The sequence below is a fragment of the Mustela nigripes genome, chromosome 12, assembly GCF_022355385.1.
Source record: "Mustela nigripes isolate SB6536 chromosome 12, MUSNIG.SB6536, whole genome shotgun sequence".
NCBI lineage: Eukaryota > Metazoa > Chordata > Mammalia > Carnivora > Mustelidae > Mustela > Mustela nigripes.
In genome coordinates this window covers 41,974,047-41,992,399 of record NC_081568.1, presented here as the reverse complement: position 1 = coordinate 41,992,399, position 18,353 = coordinate 41,974,047, and the positions used below count along the sequence as shown (strand labels likewise).

General features: G+C 43.5%; 1 protein-coding gene across 2 annotated transcripts in view; it reads left to right on the top strand.

Moving 5' to 3' along the window:
• The first annotated feature begins 13,885 nt into the window (after nt 1-13,885).
• The window catches only part of DCTN4 (dynactin subunit 4), a 30,333-nt gene continuing 25,865 nt past the window's right edge, over nt 13,886-18,353 (top strand). For both annotated transcript variants that reach the window (XM_059417180.1, XM_059417179.1), the window contains exons 1-2: nt 13,886-14,065; nt 16,947-17,017. In XM_059417180.1, the coding sequence (XP_059273163.1) occupies nt 13,931-14,065; nt 16,947-17,017 (206 nt within the window). In that variant the 5' untranslated portion in view covers nt 13,886-13,930. The remainder of the gene's footprint in view (nt 14,066-16,946; nt 17,018-18,353) is intronic.

The following is an 18,353-nucleotide window of genomic DNA, read 5'->3' as shown; positions in this document are numbered from 1 at the left end:
CCCCAAATCCCCAAGCAAAAGGAGGTGTGTGCTCATGTAGTTTAGAGATTTTAAAAATTTGAATTTGAATCCTGATTCTGGTAGCCACTAACTGTGTAACCTTGGGCCAAGTATTTAATGTTTATGAGCCTCAGGTTTCCTGTCTACAAAATGTGAATGACAATGCCTTCCTCAAAGGGTTTTAGTTAGGATGAAGTAGGATCAATTGAAATCATAAATGTGAAAGAGCCTGAGACTAGTAAGTATTACTTTTCTTATACGTAACATGTGTGGAGCATATATTCATGTATGGCTTTTTCGGGCCCTGAAGTAGATGTCTTATTGCCTTCTAAAACATTAACTAATTTTGCATCTTACTTACCAGTCTTGTTTCAGCATTACTTGTCATCTTATTGGTTGACTGATACTACTGACAATTCTCCCCTTCCTGCTCTTTCAATCAATTAAGACACTGCATGTCCAAAATTGAAGGGAAAATTAAAGACCATTTAAAGCAAACCCCTCTTTTACACATGGGGCAACTAAACTGAGGCTCAGGTGACTGAGCAGCTTCCCAAGGCCACCAGCTGGTCATTGTCAAAGCCAGAAGACGAGCCCAGGACTGTCTAACTACAGAGCCAAAATCCTATGTCACAGCACTGTTGATTTGGGGTGGGGTCTGATTTTATCAAGACCCTCAGTTCAGAAGTTGCGATATTGGTTGCAATATTTTCCTTTAGCTCACCGGCACCTGGTGCAGAATGATGCTCTCTAGGGGGTGAATAATTGACAGGATGCGGAGAGGAAGATGAGAAGTCAATGAAGACTTCTCTTTCTGGTTCTGAGGTTGTGCCTAAAGGCAGTTGGATGCTTGAAGACTTACAGCATTCGTCATGGCTCTTCAGAGAAACAGAGCCAGTTGGGCGGTGTGTGTGTGTGGTGTGTGTGTGTGTGTGCGTGTTCGGCTTGTTAACAGTGGAGGTATGCAAGCAGAGACATATTGCAGAGGACTCCATTGGCATGGTGGGGGGCGGGTGATATGGGGAAAGTGAATGCACCATACGCACGAGGGAAAGGGCACTGAACTAGCACCAAACAGCTCTAAACCGTGGCTCATCAATAATTTGCCATGTGACCTTCAATGAATCCCTATCCCTCTCAAGGGTCTTTTGGCCCCAAAAGTGAAAAGAAGGTAGTTAAACTAGTTTTTTTTTTTTTTTGAAGTTGCTTGCATTTCCAATATCCTTTCAAAGCTAAGACTCAGGATCTTAAGATCACTACAATTCTGAGTTACAAGCATATCCATGCAGCATAACCCATCTTGCCCCACTTATGGAAATGTCCAGCTCAGATATCCACTCCCTGCTTACAGGTCCCTCAACAGCTCAGTTCTTCCCCAAAAGTCAGGCCCTGGGCAGCAGGATTCCTGAGATGACTGTTCTCTCCTTTCCCCTCCATCCTTGGAACAACTCCCAAGAGCATTTCCATCGTACAGCTCCTTGAGCAAATGCCATCTTCTCTTTGGAGAAGTCCCCCTAGCTTGCTAACTTGCAAAAGAAACGTGCCTTTAACCTAAAAACTAGACGCAGAAATTATTATTTTTATTTTCATTACAATCTTTTCTATCGAAGTTGAAAGACCTCATTGAACTAATGATGAGGCAAGGAGGTAAAATGATGGGGTTTTCCAAACCCGTGGCGTTTGAGGTGAAAACAAGTTGCCGGGCAGACAGGAAGGAAGAAATGGAGACAGAAGGCTTCCACATAACAGCTTTCAGGCAGAGCGATGGTCACGTGGTCTCCAGAGTGTGGTTGTAATTATCTGCATTCACTCGCATGGCTTAATTCCAAAGAGTTCAATTATAACCCTCATGTAGCTAAGAGGGAAGAGAATGCCTATTACTGGCAGATATCACATTCCAACCAGTATAGTCTTTTTAATCCTTTAAAGATTTATTTATTTGTTTACTTACTTATTTATTTTAGAGAGAGAGCATAAGCAGGAGGGGTAGAGAGAGAGGGAGAGAATCCCAAGCAGACCCTGTGCTGAGCGGGGAGCCCCACGTAGGGCTCCATCTCACAAGCCCGAGATCACACCCTGAGCTGAAACCAAGAGTTGGATGCTTAACTGATGTGCCACCCAGGTGCCCCAGCCCATATAATTTCTGAAGTAAACTATGGTCTCAAGGAAAAAAAAATTGGAACACCTGGGTGGCTCAGTCTGTTAAGTATTGGCCTTTGGCTCTGGTCACAATCCTGGGGTCCTGGGATCGAGCCCCAAATAGGGCTCTGGCTCAGCAGGGAGCCTGCTTCTCCCTCCACCCCCTGCTCATTCTCCTTCTCTTCCTCCCTCTCTTTCTCTCAAATAAATAAATAAACTTAAAAAAAAAAAAGAAGAAGAAGATAAAATATGCAAAATAAAAGCCTTTGTCCTTCTTTTTTTTTCCAAAAAAGATTATTTAAAGAATGCTTCTTCTGGGTGGCTCAGTTGGTTAAGCGTCTGCCTCAGCTCGGGTCATGATCCCAGCATCCTGGGATCGAGTCCCACATCGGGCTCCCTGCTCAATGGGGAGTCTGTTTCTCTGCCCCTCTCCTGGCTGTGCTTTCTCTCTTTCTCTCTCTTGCTTGCTCATTCTCTCTCTCTCTCAAATAAATAAATAAAATCTAAACAAAAACAAAAACAACAAAACACTTCTTCAGCATTTGCTATGTACCAAGGATCTTCCATGCATCATATCACTGAGTCCTTGCAACAGTTCTGTGGTGCAAACATTATTAACCTCCACTGTACACATGGGAAAATGGAGGCCCAAGGTGGAGATGCTGACTTGACCAAGATTACTCAGCTAGGAAGTGGCAGGACCATTCCTAGTGTCTTGCGGCTAACTGCCTCCTACTGGGATCAGGCATCTGGAGCCTAGCCTTTGTTCTCTGCTCCAGGAGAAGGAGTACTTCCTGCCCCAGCTGATGGACAATGTATGAGCTTGGTCAGACCATTAGATGCATGACTATGATAGAGGGGGGAGGACAGGAATTGGGGGAATCAAAGGAAAAATTTTTTTGAAACCCAAACAGTGCTATTAAATTTTAGAGAGTATTGGTAAATATTATTCAGTTTGTTTATTTTTTTTTTGTCTTTAACCCCAAATCCTTTTTTAAGTTTTTATTTATTTATTCATTTAAGTATCTCTACACCCAATGCGGGGCTCAAACTCGTGACCCGGAGATCAAGAGTCAATGCTCTTCCGATTGAGCCAGCCAGGCGCCCCTAGTTGTTTACTTTAAATATGCGTGTAAGTTTTATTTGTCCCTCTGGAATCACACCCCAGGAGCAGCCCTTGGCTGGTAGAGGGATAAACACTTGACTCCTTCAGCCTTTGATGGAAATGTTTTGAGGCGTGTGTTTATGTTGTTCCCCAGAGTTTCTCTGTGGGACTAAGCTCCAGCCACCAGGATTGCCTGTTTAACGACCCAGTTTTATCGGCCTCCTCTTCCCTGTACCACAGTTCCTCACTCCTCTACTAGTGTTCCCTGAACCTCTCCACAGATGATTTCACTTAAACCCTCATCTGGTTGTCTGCTTCAGAGGGAAGCAAAACTAAGCTAGGTGTTCCTTGATGGCCGACCTCCTGCAGGGTTCGGCTAAGGGGGAAATGGTAGCAGAATCTGAGGCACTTTGCATTCTACCTTCTGCCCTGGGGATGCCAATGCCCGGCTCTGTCCTGGACCCAAAGGTCCCAGGTCCTGCTCCTGTCAGGGGCCCTCTTCACATTGCTCTGACTCCAGGTTCCAGTAAGTGCTCCCTCCCCTTACCCCTTCAGACCTCAGGCCATAAATGGCACCCCACTTTTACTAGCCCTGGGGTGCTGCAGTATTCCTTGTGATTACACTCCACTCCACTCACACTCTTAAACAAAAACACTAACTCAAATAGATGGGCGCCCCGCCGTGTTGATGGACACTTAGGTTTCTATATCTTGACTGTGGTATATAATGTTGCAATGAACACGGGGGGGGGGGGGAGGCGCCCCGCCCGTATTCATTGCAACATTATATACCACAGTCAAGATATAGAAACCTAAGTGTCCATCAATGGATGAATGGATAGAGAAATTGCGATGCGATGTGTATACAATGGGTATTGTTGAGCCATAAAACGAATGAAATCTTGTCACTCTTGACACCATGGATGGACCTCACGGGCATTTGTGAAGTGAAATAAGTCAGACAGAGGAAGACAATTGCCCTATGATCTCTTCACTTACAGATATACCCTGGAATGTCCTACAGAGAGAATGTTAAAACAAACACAAAAACAGAAAAGCTTCCCTGTGATGGCAGGAAGATTCTCAGACCAAACACTGACAGCTCAAAATCTAAAAGAGCTCCCCAGATAGGAATCGTAAGAGGGGACCGAGAGGCACAGGGGGGAGTATAGGCAAGACTGGAAATCCCAATTATCCAAACATAATAAAAGAAATCAACTTGGTGGTCATTTGGTAAGCTAGAGATCCAGTTTCACTCCAGACAAACCACTTCCTCTGTCTGAACCTGTTTTTCCACGTGTGAATGAAGACATTAGACTAACTTGGTGGCCTAATAGCAAATACTTACTAGCAATGTCGTACCTTTTATGCTCTACCCACTTTAACATTCATTCCATTGTTTTACCTTCACAGTGAAGGATAAAGCTGGTTTGCAAGAGCCCTTGACACTGTTCCAAAGAGGCTGGGCTCTCCCGCACCAGCGTCCCCTCCTCAGCCCACACTGGAGCTCTGAGGATCTGATGAATGTATTTAGCAACCGACTGGCTCTTTTCTTGGTCTCTTGTGAAATATGCTTTCCTGTGTGGTAACCCTCATGCTTTGTCATTTGGAACAAAGTAAACTAGAGACCGGAGAAGTTAGGTTCCTCCCCTTCTTTTAAACATAAAAGTATCCAATTCTTTCTGTGATGTTTTTATTTTGACCTCAGAAAAAAGAAACAGATCGTCTTGATAAAGAAATAAATTTCTTGTAGCTGAATTCAGCCAAACCATGAAATGGATTATTCCCAGACCCAACACGGGCCTCTGTGATGCGTGATTCCAAATCACCCTTCATGTGGCAGTCTGCTTGTGTGACATGCCCAAGCTGGGCAGCAGCAAATCCTGTAGGCTCTACCTTCAAAATATAGTCAGAATTTCTGGTCCATGGCACGGTCACATCCTGCCTGGATTACTACAGTAATCTCTGAACTGACCCCTTGCTTCTATCTTTGTCTTTCTATAGTCCATCTTCAAAATGGCATCCAGAGTGACCCTTGTAAAATGTAAGTTAGATCGCGTCACTGTTCAGCTTGAAATCCTGCAATGGCTCCCTACTGCCTAGAGCAAAAATACATTGTCCTTCAAATGCCTTTCAAGATCCTACATGAGCTGCACCCTCCCCTTTACCTCTGAGACTTAATTTCCTAAACCTCCCTGCCTTGCTCACTCCTTAACAGCCCCTCTGCTTCCTTGCTGTTTCTCAGTTAGGTCTGAGAGACTTTGCTGTTCTCTGCTCAGAAGGCTGTTCCCCCCAGACAGCCACCAGCCTACTTGCTATTTCCTTTAAATATTTGCTCAAACCCAGCCTTCTCACCAGGCCTATCCTGACCATGCTATCTAAAACTACAGTCTGCTTCCCTTCCCCCGCTTCTTTCTTTCTTTCTTTTCCTTCCTTCCTTCCTTCCTTTCTTTCTTTCTTTCTTTCTTTCTTTCTTAGATTTTATTTATTTATTTGACAGAGAGAGAGAACAAGCAGGGGGAAGGTCAGGCCTCTAGAGGGAGAGGGAGAAGCAGGCTCCGCACTAAACAGAAAGCCTGACATGGGGCTCAATTCCAGACACCAGGATCATGACCTGTGATGAGGGCGGACACTAAACTGACTGAGCCACCCAGGTACCCCTGCCTTCCTTTCTTTACCTTCTAAAAGAAGGAATTGCTTAAATATCAAAAGGAAAATATTTTTTTCAATTCACTCACTTCCATCTGCCAGCAAGTTCCAGGCGGTTGAAGGTAGTATTCATGTCTTCAACAAATTCTTATTGAGTGCCGGCTCTGTGTCAGGCATTGAGTCAGGCAGAAATTCAATCTTCGATCCCATTTTAGTCAAATCAACAATCAATACACTGGCGGTCTAGAAGCCAGGTTCAGAGTTAGGTGGTGAACTGTGTAGAGATGGGGGTCCAGCGAAGCACAGTGAAGGTAATAAACTTGGAATGAAGACCTGTGTTCAAACCTTCACATCACCTCTAACTTCCTCTGGGGTTTTCCCAAGTCCCTTCCCTTTTCTGGGATGGCTTTAGCTCATCTTTACAGTAAGGAAAGCAGACTAAATAATCTTTAAGGTTATTTCCGGCTCTACTGTTCCAAGCTCTTACCCGTATTTCATGAGAGCTACAGTCTCTAGGGCTAATTGTGAGTTCCCAGGGGTGAGTTGGCAAACAAGCAGGAGAAGGAAATGAGTGGAGTGCATGGCCATGAGTTGTCTGTCCCTTATGAGCCAGCACTTCACGGGTCAGAGGTCTGCCTTAAGCACTAGCAGCAGCTGGGTAGCAGCTGCAGTGGTTAGCCCAAGGTCACCCTGTGCCTCCTCCAGCTGAAAGAGGACACCCAACTCATGTCTCCGCATCTTCAGGAGAGCACAGAGGAAATGTTCCATGGGGCCACAGAACTGACGTCAGCTTTCCGTTGGTCTACTAAGCCCAGAGAAGGGAGAGTGTACGGGACAAGCTTTGCTTTGGCTCGAGGTGTGCTTGAGAAAATCCCATGGAAGCCAAGGGAAGAGCACTCTAGAGTTGTGAGTGAATGAAAAACAGGCTCTCCTTGTTTTTTAAGTGTTGTTAGAGGAGCAAGTGGTTTCTTACTCAATTGTGGATATGAATTAACAAATGCAACACGAAGCAGGGAAGTTCATTTATAAAACCAGAAAACATAATACTGGGGCACCTGGGTTGGCTCAGTTGGTTAAGCATCTGCCTTCTGCTCAAGTCACAATCCCGGGGTCCTGGGATTGAGTCCCGCGTCAGGCTCCCTGCTCAGTGGGGAGCCTGCTTCTCCTTCTCCATCTGCCCCTTCTCCACCATCCCCGCTGCTGGTGCTTTCTGTCACTCTCGCTCAATCACTCTATATCAAATAAATAGAATCTTAAAACAGAAAATGGAATGCTGTACCAGGAATCAGAAAACCTGTGGCATATTTAACTCTCTGTGTCTTGTTTCTACTGTCCAAAAGATGCAGGGATTCAAGTGGGATCTTTCTGGTATGTGATGATTCTAAGTCAACCATCTGCTACACCAGGATGCTGTCATAGGCAAGAGACAGTAAACTCCGACCCATGGCTACTGTCTGTTTCTGTGAAGCCTGCAGGTCCCACTGAGGCAGCCTGGCACTGTAAGCATTGGCAACCAAGCCAGGCATCCTTCTTTCCCTCTTTCCCTCACTGCTCCCAGGGCCTGCCTCCCAGCCCAGTACCTGTGCCTTGCTGCTGTCTGGGTCCACGCTGGTAGCTACCTACACTGGGGATTCTGCTACTGGTGACTGCCAGTCATTGCGCAGAGGAGTCTCAGTCTGCCCCAGCTGAGATGGCCAGGCTCTCTTGGGAGGAGAGCAGGGCACCCAGATGCAGGTCACTGGGGAAGAAAGTTAAACTGAGCACAACGGCAGTCTTTCTGTCCTGTAACCCTTTACCCCACCTCCTTGCCACTGGACATACTGTATTGTTTTTGTTTTCTTAGCAAATCTGTCTGGCCATTCACTTTGCTGGGAGAAGGTCTCCAACTTGTGGCAAAGTGTGCCCCTCATCCTGCAATGGGCAATCCAGAGAGATGGAACAGAAGTTTTCTCTTGTTATTATATAGCTACATGATATCCTTGATTTTACCTCTTGGCCTGCAAAGCCCAAAATATTTGCCAACTGGCCCTTTACAGAGCAAGTTTGCCATCCCATGGGCTATCACATAATCTGTAAGATGGTACAAGTATGGAGTTAGGTGACTGGGTTCCTCCACTACCTATTGGCGTGACCTTGGGCAAGGTTCTTCACTTCTCTGAGCCCGTTTCCTCACCTGTAAGATGGAGTTTGTAGTGACAGCAACTGCCATAGGCTTGTCATATGTGTATGCTAGGTGACTTGCAAACAATACCTATCAGGCAACGTGAGCAGATTTAGCAATTTGTGTATGTAAAATTAGTCCCAGATGTATGTCATCAAACAGAATTTATTGAGTCCCTATTCTGGGCCGGGCCCTTTGCCAGGCCATGGTCTGGAGGGGAAGACAGATTTGCTAAGAAAACAAAAACAATACAGTATGTCCATTGCTCTAACGGGACACAGCTGTGGGACGAATGCGAGTGTGTCCAGTTCCCTCTTTCTAGATCCAGGCAAGGTTTCACTGGGGAAATGAACCTTGAGGTGGCAAGCAGATGAAGGTCATACCTGGCGAAGGGAAGTGCACATCCAGAGGCATGACGGCTGCCAAAGACATTGCACACTCTTGTTGGGGGCCCAGCAAGAGTTAGATAGGCCTTGAGTCTGAGTAGGCAGTGTCTGGAAGATGAGCCTAAAGAGGTAGGCAGGCCCCAGGGCCTGGGGGGCCTTATACGCTATCCCAAAAGTTTGGTGGTATCTCCTGTAGGTGTTGGAGAGCCATCGGAGAAAGCGGAACAACAAAAAAGGATCAAGATCAAAATCTGGCTTTCAGAAACCTTGCTCTGGCTCAGTGTGGAGAGCAAACGGAGGAGCAGTCAGGAGGTTATGACACACCCAAGAGAAAACTGGTGAAAACCAGTGAAGGTGGTGGCTGTGAGACGGAAGAGAGGCAGTGGCTGAACTATGCAGGAGGTAGGATTAAAAGGCAAAAGTCACCCAGGAAGTCTCTAGGTTTCTGGGTGAGGCAGCTAGGTGACCGTAACGGAATAGCTATGATAGGAGAAGCAAGGAACCAGGGCAAGGTAAGAAGCTCTGGAAAAACAATTCTGAGTTGACTCTATGGCCATGCTCCCAGAATGAAGGCACAGCCGCAGCCCTCTCCCATGGTTCCCCTGGGGAAACAAGCCGGAGCCAGCACCGCCGCCACATTTCCCAGGCAGCGCCCCTCAGGGGAAACAGGAGGGGTTTGAAGAAATGGAGGACTTTTTTCCTTCTTCCTCTGCTCACTTGCTATGGCTTTTAGGTGAGCATGCAGATTCAATGCAGGGAAACCTGTGGTTAACACCGTTTTCTCACAGGAAACCCAAATAAGAAGTGTGGCCCAGGCTGAAGGCCTGCACTACATCAGACTAGACCTCCAGGATTCTTATTCTGCAGAGGACCCTGAGCAGTTGATGTGGGGGTTCAATTTCAGGTCCTCTCTGCAAGATCTCATTCGACCAAAGCGTGACCAACTCGTTTTTTTTTTTTTTTTTTTTTTTTCTTGGTTATTGTGAATTTACTCTGGATGATTCTTTAGAGGAAGGAAAACCCTTCTGGGTTTTTCATATTTGGAATAATCAGGGACTGTTTCTTACATGTGCCTAGTACTTCCTGGCTTACAGATTGCTTTCTCAGCCGTGGTGATTTTTCCTATTCACACCAAAACCGGGATTATTCTTTCCATTCAATGGGTTATGAAACAAGACTCAGAGGTAAAAATGGCTTTTTCAAGATCATATAGCTAGAAAGCATAAAATTATTCACCCATATTTGATATAATATTCCATGTTGGCAAAACAATGGGGAAATGGGAGTCTCAGATACTAATGGTTAGAGTATAAACTGGTCTGGTCTTTTCACAAGGGCTCACTGCCAATAACTATTAAATGTGGTTACCAGTTACCTAGCAGCTCCATTTGTGGGTCCCTATTTAACCTCAACTCCCCTTAGACAACAGAGCTTGCAGGCAGGAAGCTGGGAAAAGTCAATCAGTTGAAAGGAAGGTCAGTTCAAGAGCATGTTATTAAGCTGGTCACCAATGCATGTAACTAGGCTTGATCCTGCTGGCACTCTCTAAGACACAGTGAGAATGTCTAGGAGAAAGAAGAAGGGGGCATTTATTCATAAGATCCCATACTTGGTCATCATTGGTCAATGATGGTCCCATAGAATGCTCACTCTTTCATATCTCCAGGTTTGCCAAGTGGATTCCCAGAGGAGTATCAAGAAGGTATTTATGTCGTAATCAGATAGTTCCAAGTAAAAAAGATCTGGGGAGGACCCGGGCCCAGGGACTGGAGTTGACCCTGGAACACGGATCTCCAAAGTGAGGTCTAATCTTCAGAGTCTGACAGGTAGGGTTCTGTGGAACTGGAATCATGAAGATAGAATCCAGCCCCCAAAGGCAGGGAGTGAGGCCTAGCAAGAGATAGGCAGGATGCTTCTGTTTTCTGCAATCGGAGACTTTCCATATTCCATATCACAGGGGGAAGAGAACATCTGATAAGCAGTGCTACCAGTGATCAGAAAGCCGCAGAGACAAGGCCTGTCATGGTCAGTCCTGGGGCCAAAGACAGAATATTTTTTTTTAAGATTTTTATTTATTTGACAGAGAGAGATCACAAGCAGGCAGAGCAGCATGCAGAGAAAGAGAGAAGGAAGCAGGCTCCCGATGCGGGACTCGATCCCAGGACCCTGAGATCATGACCTGAGCCAAAGGCAGAGGCTTTAATCCACTGAGCCACCAAGGTGCCCCCAAAGACAGAATATTAAACAAATGATTACCAAAAAACAGTGGTTCTCTAATTTTGTGGGCATGAGATTCACCTGGAAGTTTAACAGAGATTTAGATTTTTGGGTCCCACCGCCAAAATTCTAATTTTGATCTCTCTCTCTCTCTTTTTTTTTTTTTTAAGATTTTATTTATCTATTTTTTGTCAGAGTGAGAGACAGCAAGCCCAAACATGGAGAGAGACAGGCAGAGAGAAAGGGAGAAGCAGGCTCCCCATTGAGCAGAGCCTGATGTAGGACTCCATCCGAGGACCCTGGGATCATGACCTGAGCTGAAGGAAGATGCTTAACCCACTGAGCCACTCCGGCACTCCCTCATCTGGGTCTTGATAAGGGTCTGGAATCTACATTTATAACAGTAATTCTTAGTGTAGGTGACCCAGAGCCATACCTGAGAAACAATGCCCTAAGGGCCTAGGCTCTGAGCCTTTTGTGGGCAGGAACTGTCCCATTTATCCTTCATTCCCTCCCCAGTACCTGACACATAGGGACCAGATAATTGTCCATTGAACTGAATTGTTCAAAAGCTGCGCTCCAAAAGATATGTTTCATGTGAAGTCAGCTCAAGTCTGTAGCGTTTCTCTACCTACAGGCTCTGGGCAACAGAGCACACATAGACAAGTGGGATTCCACCAGACTAAAAACGTTTTGCAGACAGGGGTTCCTGGGTGGCTTAGTTGATTGAATGTCTGCCTTTGCTCAGGTCATGAACCCGGGATCCGGGGAGTCTGCTTCTCCCTCTCCCTCTGCTGCTCCCCCTGCTTGTGCTCTCTCACTCTCTATCAAATAAATAAAATAAACTGTTAACAGCAAAAGAAACAATCACAGAATGAAAAGGCAACCTACACAATGGAAGAAAATATTTGCAAATCATGTATTTGGTAAGGGGTTAATATCCACAATATAAATAAGTAAATAAATAAATACTCCAATTTAAAAATGAGCAAAGGACCTTAATAGTTATATCTCTGAAGAAAACATACAAATGATCACCAGATACATGAAAAGGTGCTCAACATCACTAACCATCAAGGAAATGCAAATCACAACCACAATGAGCTATTACCTCACACTTGTTAGAATGGCCATTATCAGATAAAAGATAACAAGTGTTGTCCAGAATGTGGACAAAAGAGAACTGTTGTACACTATTGTGGAAATGCAAACTGGTACAGTTACTATGGAAAGCAATATGGAGGTTCCTCAAAAAATTAAAAATAAAACTATCTTATGATCCAGTAGTCCCACTTCCAGGTCTATAGCCAAAAGAAAAGAAATCAGAATCTTTTTTTTTTTTTTAAGATTTTATTTATTTGACAAAGAGAGCAAGAGAGCACAAGCAGGGGGAACAGCGGAAGGAGAGGGAGAAGCAGACTCTGGGATGAGCAGGAAGCCCAACGAGGGACTGATTCCAGGACCTCAGGATCATGACCTGAGCTGAAGGCAGACACTTAACCATCTGAGCCACCCACGCATCCCATGAAATCAGAATCTTAAAGAGATAGCTGCACTCCCACAATCATCTCAGCATTATTTACAACAGTCAAAAGAGGGAAACAATGTAAATGCCAACAGATGAATAAAGAAAATGTGATATATAAATATATATACAATAACTGAAATATAATATAAACATAAATATATCAAAAGGTATCTCCTGCCATTTGAAGCAACAGGATGAACCTGGAGGACAGTATGCTAAGAGAAATAAGCCAGACTCAGAAAGATAATATTGCATTATCTCACTTACATATGGATTCTAAAATAACCAAACTCACAAAAGCAGAGAAAAGGGTTGTTGCCAAGGTCTGGGGGTCGGTGCGGGGCAGGGAGAGGAAGTGAAGAAATGTTGGTCAAGGGGTACAAAATTTCAGTTATTCAAGATGAATAACTTCTGAAGTTTTAATGTATAAACAGTGTGACCCTAGTTAACGATATTGTATATGATATCCTTGAAATTTTCTAAGAGTGTAGATCTTAAGTGTTCTCATCAGAAAAAAGAAAAGAGAAAAAAAGAAAATAGTAGCCATGTGAAGTGATGGGTATGTTAATTAGCTTGAGTTCATTATTTCACAGTGTATATCAAATTATCGAGATGTACACCTTAAATATATATAATTTTAAGTTGTCAATTATACCTCAATAAAGCTGGGGGGAAAATATGCTAGAGGCAGTATGCATAGGTGCATGCACCTCTGGAGTCAGGACAGGGTTCCACTGCTATCTATGAAATCTTAGTCAAGTCATTGTAATTCTCTGAGCCTGTTTCCCTCGGAGCCAAATAAAAATGATAGCACCTGCCTTTTGGAGTTCTTGTGAACATTAAATGAGACAATGTATGTAAAGTTTGGTCACAGCGCCTTGCACTCAATAAATATTCAATAGACGTTAGCTAGTATTAGTATTCCGTTCCACTTCTTTTCACCAGCTCCAACATCAGACAGGTAAAGAATGCATTAGTACAATGAGAGGAGCATAGAACTGGTGGCGGGTAATCTGGGCTCCAGTCTCTGCTAGGCCGGTTAAAAGCAATCATTTTATATATCTAAGCCTTAGTTTATGCACTAGAAAAAATGTAAATGATACCTAGAAACATTGGTCAATGATTTAATTCCTCCATCAACCAATACTTACTGAATGCTCATAACACAGACTTAGTCCTAATTCTAAATACAAAACCTGGAAATGAATGAGCCATGGCTTCTGGGTGGAGGAACTCAGAGTCTAAAGAATTTCAAACGAGATAATGTCTGCGAAGATTTCCTACAGGTCAGTGACAAGACAGTCAAAGGAAAGTGCTGGTATGACTATTAACTTTCCAGTTCCCAAGGCACTCTGTCCCTGCGACCCTCCATCTACCTTCTGGAAGTCTTCCTGGAAGGTGAGGGCCGGAGAGGCCGTTGTAAATGAAGCAAAAGTGCAGCCTTTCTTTCCGGAAGAGACAAGGAAACGGAGAGCACTGGCCTGTCTGATTTGACCTGGGATTGCGTACTCTCATAGAAAGCTCGGACCTCGCCCAGGCAGACAACGCTCGCTGAAACGCTGGGGAAGAAACCCGGGATCCCCAGCTACGCAAGCGCACTGTGACTTTCGCCCGGCGCCGGGTCTCACGAGTTCCGAAACCTTACGCAAAGTCTCAGACGAAATACGTAGGAAAGGCGCCGAGGCAACGCAGCCTCTCGGGTCACGTGACGCGGCGAGAGCGCCGTTGACTCCTCCCCCTCCAAGATGGCGTCCTTGCTGCAATCGGAGAGGGTTCTCTACCTAGTCCAGGGAGAAAAGAAGGTTCGGGCCCCGCTATCGCAGCTTTATTTCTGCCGCTATTGCAGCGAGTTGCGGTCGCTGGAATGTGTGTCTCACGAGGTAATGCAGTCGTCTGGTGAAGAGTGTGTATGTGTTGGGGGAGGAGGGGGGAAGGGTTTGCCCTAGTCACCGCGACGGGCGGGAAGTCATTTTCCTAGTTTGCTGATTGGCTCTGTCTTCCGTCACTCAGATTTGCGAGCGATTTAATTTGCTTATAATTTGTCATTTGGAAAGAAGGAGCGGCCTTGGGTGGGGCTGAGCGGATCTTTTGGTTCTGGAGCGCCTTCGGATTGGACAAACCTGACTTTAAGGACCCTGGCCGTCTCCTGGCGGGGGTGGGGGGGGGTGGTAATTGGGTGGGTTGGGGAGGAAGATGTGGGGGTGATTATTCAGGCCACTTGAGGGTCGAGATACCATCTTTCCATGACTGACTGTAGGGTGGTGCCCACGGGCGTTCTCATTCATGCCCCTCCCATCTTGGAAGTTCTGCTCTTACTTTGGCCAGGAACTGGGCCTTGCTGTGTTTTGTGGCTCAGACCAAGGCCTGCAGCAGGGAAGAGGTTGGGTTGGGGCGAACTGGGTTAAAAGCGTTTAGAATAACGTCTGTTCGTGTAAGAAGCTCATGGAGCTTCTCCAGAGGGTATGGTGCTGTCCTTCGCAGGAACAAGTGGGCGTTGGAAGTAGGATTGCTCATAACGTAAAACACTCCACCCCATTAAAAAAAAAATTACCAAATAACAAAATCCCCAAACTTGTATACAGCACTTAGCACATCTTGTTCATTCTGTAAGCTTTGGGGATTAAAAGACGAGTAAGACATAAATCCTGCTGTTGAATGACTCACAGTCTAGTTAAGGAAAAGCTGCTGGTAGCAGTTAATGCTTATTCAGTGCTTTCTATACGCCATGTGGTTTATGTAAACTCATTTAATCATCCTACAGGCCAATAGAATGAATATTCTTAAAAAAAAAAAATCAACAACAAAAAACTAGAGTTGAAGCAACAGACACAGTGTTTGCCCTAGGTTACCCAGCCAAAAATTTGGGGGTGGCAGAGAGGACCAAGATTTGAAACTCACGGCAGCCTTTCAAATCAGGATTTGAAACATGATTCAGAGAACTTCACTGAAGATACCTGGACTGTTAAAAATGCATATGAAAACGTTAAATACGTACTTTAAGCCATTTTGTATTTGATAAATGTACTTTGATAATGCACTTTAAGCCATTTTACTCATTTTTTAAAAGATTTTATTTATGTATTTGAGAGAGAGAGAGAGACACAGTGAGAGAGGGAACACAAGCAGGGGGAGAGGGAGAAACAGGCTTCCCGATGGGCAAGGAGCTGGATGCCGGGCTTGATCCCAGGACTCTGGTATCTTGACCTGAACTGAAGGTAGACCTGTAATGCCTGAGTCATCCAGGTGCCCCATTTTACATATTATTAAAATTTTATTAGGTGTATTTATCTTAATATTAAGAATAGGCACAGAAAGGAGTTAAGTAATACAAGAGAAAAATCATTGCTATATTATATACAGGATATTTCTTGTGTTTTTTTCTCCATTAGCATCTTCTCTGTGTATCTCTTTAGCAGGTCCTTTGTCTTTTAGGTGTTTTCCTGTTCTAGCTTCACCTCCACTTCTAGAATTTATTGGATTAGATTCCCACATGGTGGTCATTAGAGAGCTCAGTCTCCATGATTTTTAAGGATATCTTGAGCTAGGACAGTCTGTCTTAACTGTATCTTACTGACTCGTGTGTACCTCCACCTGTGAAGTGGAGGCCCTTTAGGATTTGGGGAAGGGTGAGGCCAGTAAGGGCTTGAGGAGTCCAGAAAGTTCTAATGGAGAACCTGGGATTGAAGCTGCACATGAAGGGACAGACGGAATTTGAAAAGAGCCACAAGAAGGAACAAATTATAGTTTTCCTTTTATGATGAGTAAGTGCAAATATTAGTTAACAGTACTGTGCTTTATGTTCCTAGAGGTTATTTGAGCAGCGACTTTATTTTTTCAAAGGTGGTCCTGTATATAGCAGATGATGAAAAAAAGAAGCCAGTTTCTGTCATAGTATTTCTATTCATTTAAATTTGTCTGTACATCTGTAGGTGATTAAAGTTCTAGAACTGTCAAATAGGATCTACCTATATTAAAGAAAATAATTATTCAGAGCTTTAAAAATACAGTGAATTTATTTTCCTTCTTTGTTTTTGAGTTACATACAGTTAAGAGTATCTTGCTAGCTTAGTAGTTTAATTTGCCATTTAAAAATCTGTAATCGGGCACCCGGGTGACTCAGTCGTTAGGTCTCTGCCTTCAGCTCAGGTCATGATCCCAGTCAGGCCCCCTGCTCAGCAGGAAGCCTGCTTCCCCCTCTCCCACTCTCCCTGCTTGTGTTCTCTCTCTTGCTCTCTCTCTTTCTGTCAAATAAGTAAATAAAAGTATTTAAAAACAATAAAAAGTATCTCTGATTAGAGATTAGAGAACTTTTGTGAACATGTAATACTTTAATAATGAGAAAACTTAAGTGCGATCAAGTTATTACAGTCCATTAAAGCTAAACAGTTTAAAACGATGAAAGGATATTTGATTAGAGCTTCACAAATTGTGTTATTTTACTTATTAGTCTGTTTATTAGATTATCATAGAGTTCTTCTTTTCCAAGACAACTTGTAACACATCTATTACATAAAATCCTAATGAAAGGGAAGAGGAAAGATCAGAAAGGAAAAATGGAAGGGTTTTAGGAAATACAGAAAATAAGAAAAAACATGGTTGAAGAATAAACCCTAAGCTGAAAACAGTCTAGGTTATTTGGCATATCATTGGTTTCTCATGTTCTGGTGCAGTATATTTTAGAATTCTCTATTTGGCATAGATGTAGATACAAGCTAGACTGAGTGCCTTTTCCTCTGATTTTGATTTCTTGTTTCTTTCTAGGTGGACTCCCATTATTGTCCCAGTTGCTTAGAAAATATGCCATCGGCTGAAGCCAAATTGAAAAAGAATAGGTAAGACTACGATCCGTTTTTTTTTTTTTTTTTTCTGTTTTCCTCAACTATTTTTTTAATAGCTGGCAAGGAAACTCATGGAATTAACTCTTGTTTTTAACTGGCTGGTTTTCATTTTTTAGCATCACCTTTGCCAAAGATGAAATGTCTTTTGGTTTTTTTAAATTAATTTTCTATTTTAGAACAGTTTTAGACTTAAGAATTATTGTGAAGATGGTACAGAGAGTTCTGTGTACTTAATACATAATCTCCCCTATCATTAACATCCTGCATGATTATGGTATATTTGCCCCAATTAATGAACTACATGGATATTTTGTTATTAAATAAACATTTCATTTTATTCAGATTCCCTCAGTTTTTTCCTAATCTCCTTTTTCTGTTCCTGAATTATATTTAGGATACCCATGTTACATTTAATAGTCATGTCTCTTTTGGCTTCTCTTGCTATGACATTTTCTTAAACTTTCCTTGGTTTTTGAGGACCTTAAAAGTTTTGAGGAGTACTGGTAAGATATTTTGTAGAATGTCCCTCAGTTGGAATTTATCTGATGGTTTTCGTGTTAGCTGAGGAAATGTGTTATGGGGTAAAAGGCAATAGAGTTAAAGTGCATCTTTTATTACATCCCATGAAGGGTACATACTGTCAATAGAACTTATCACTGTTGATGTTAGCCTTAATAACCTGGCTTGAGCTAGTGTTCGTCAGGTTTCTCCAATATACAGTCACTCTTTTTTCCTCCTTTTTTATACTGTACTCTTTGGAAGGAAAACACTCTTATAGTGGGGAGTTATGTTCCCCCTCTGTGAGGATTTTCTACATAAATTATTTGGAATTCGTTTAAATGGTAGATTTTTCTCTCCTCTCCTATTTATTTATTTAATCATTTATTTAAATACTGGTTTTATACCATAGGATATAATCCAGTACCACTTTATTTATTTATTTTTTTGCTCAGATTGTTCCAGCTTTGGCCGTTGTGAGCTCTTTCGGTAGACTCCTGTATCTCTTTGGTGTGCCCCCATTTGTTGCATGGACTGGAGGTTAGAGAAGCTGTTCATTCATTTGAGCGTTCTGTCATTTTTTGGGCATACAAGATACTATAAGATACTCCCGGAACTCTGCCTCAGTCCTTGAGATAGCCATTTCTCCAAGGATCCCTGGTTCCTTTTATTGGAAAATGGTATTAAAAACCAGGATCTGGGTAGTAAGTGTGCTCATTGCCCCTGGAAGCCATTTGGTTTTTAGCTTAAGCATGGAAGTCCTTGGCTACCAGTCATACCCTTATACCTGCATGGATGTGAACCACCATGACTTTTCTTTCCTGAACATGAG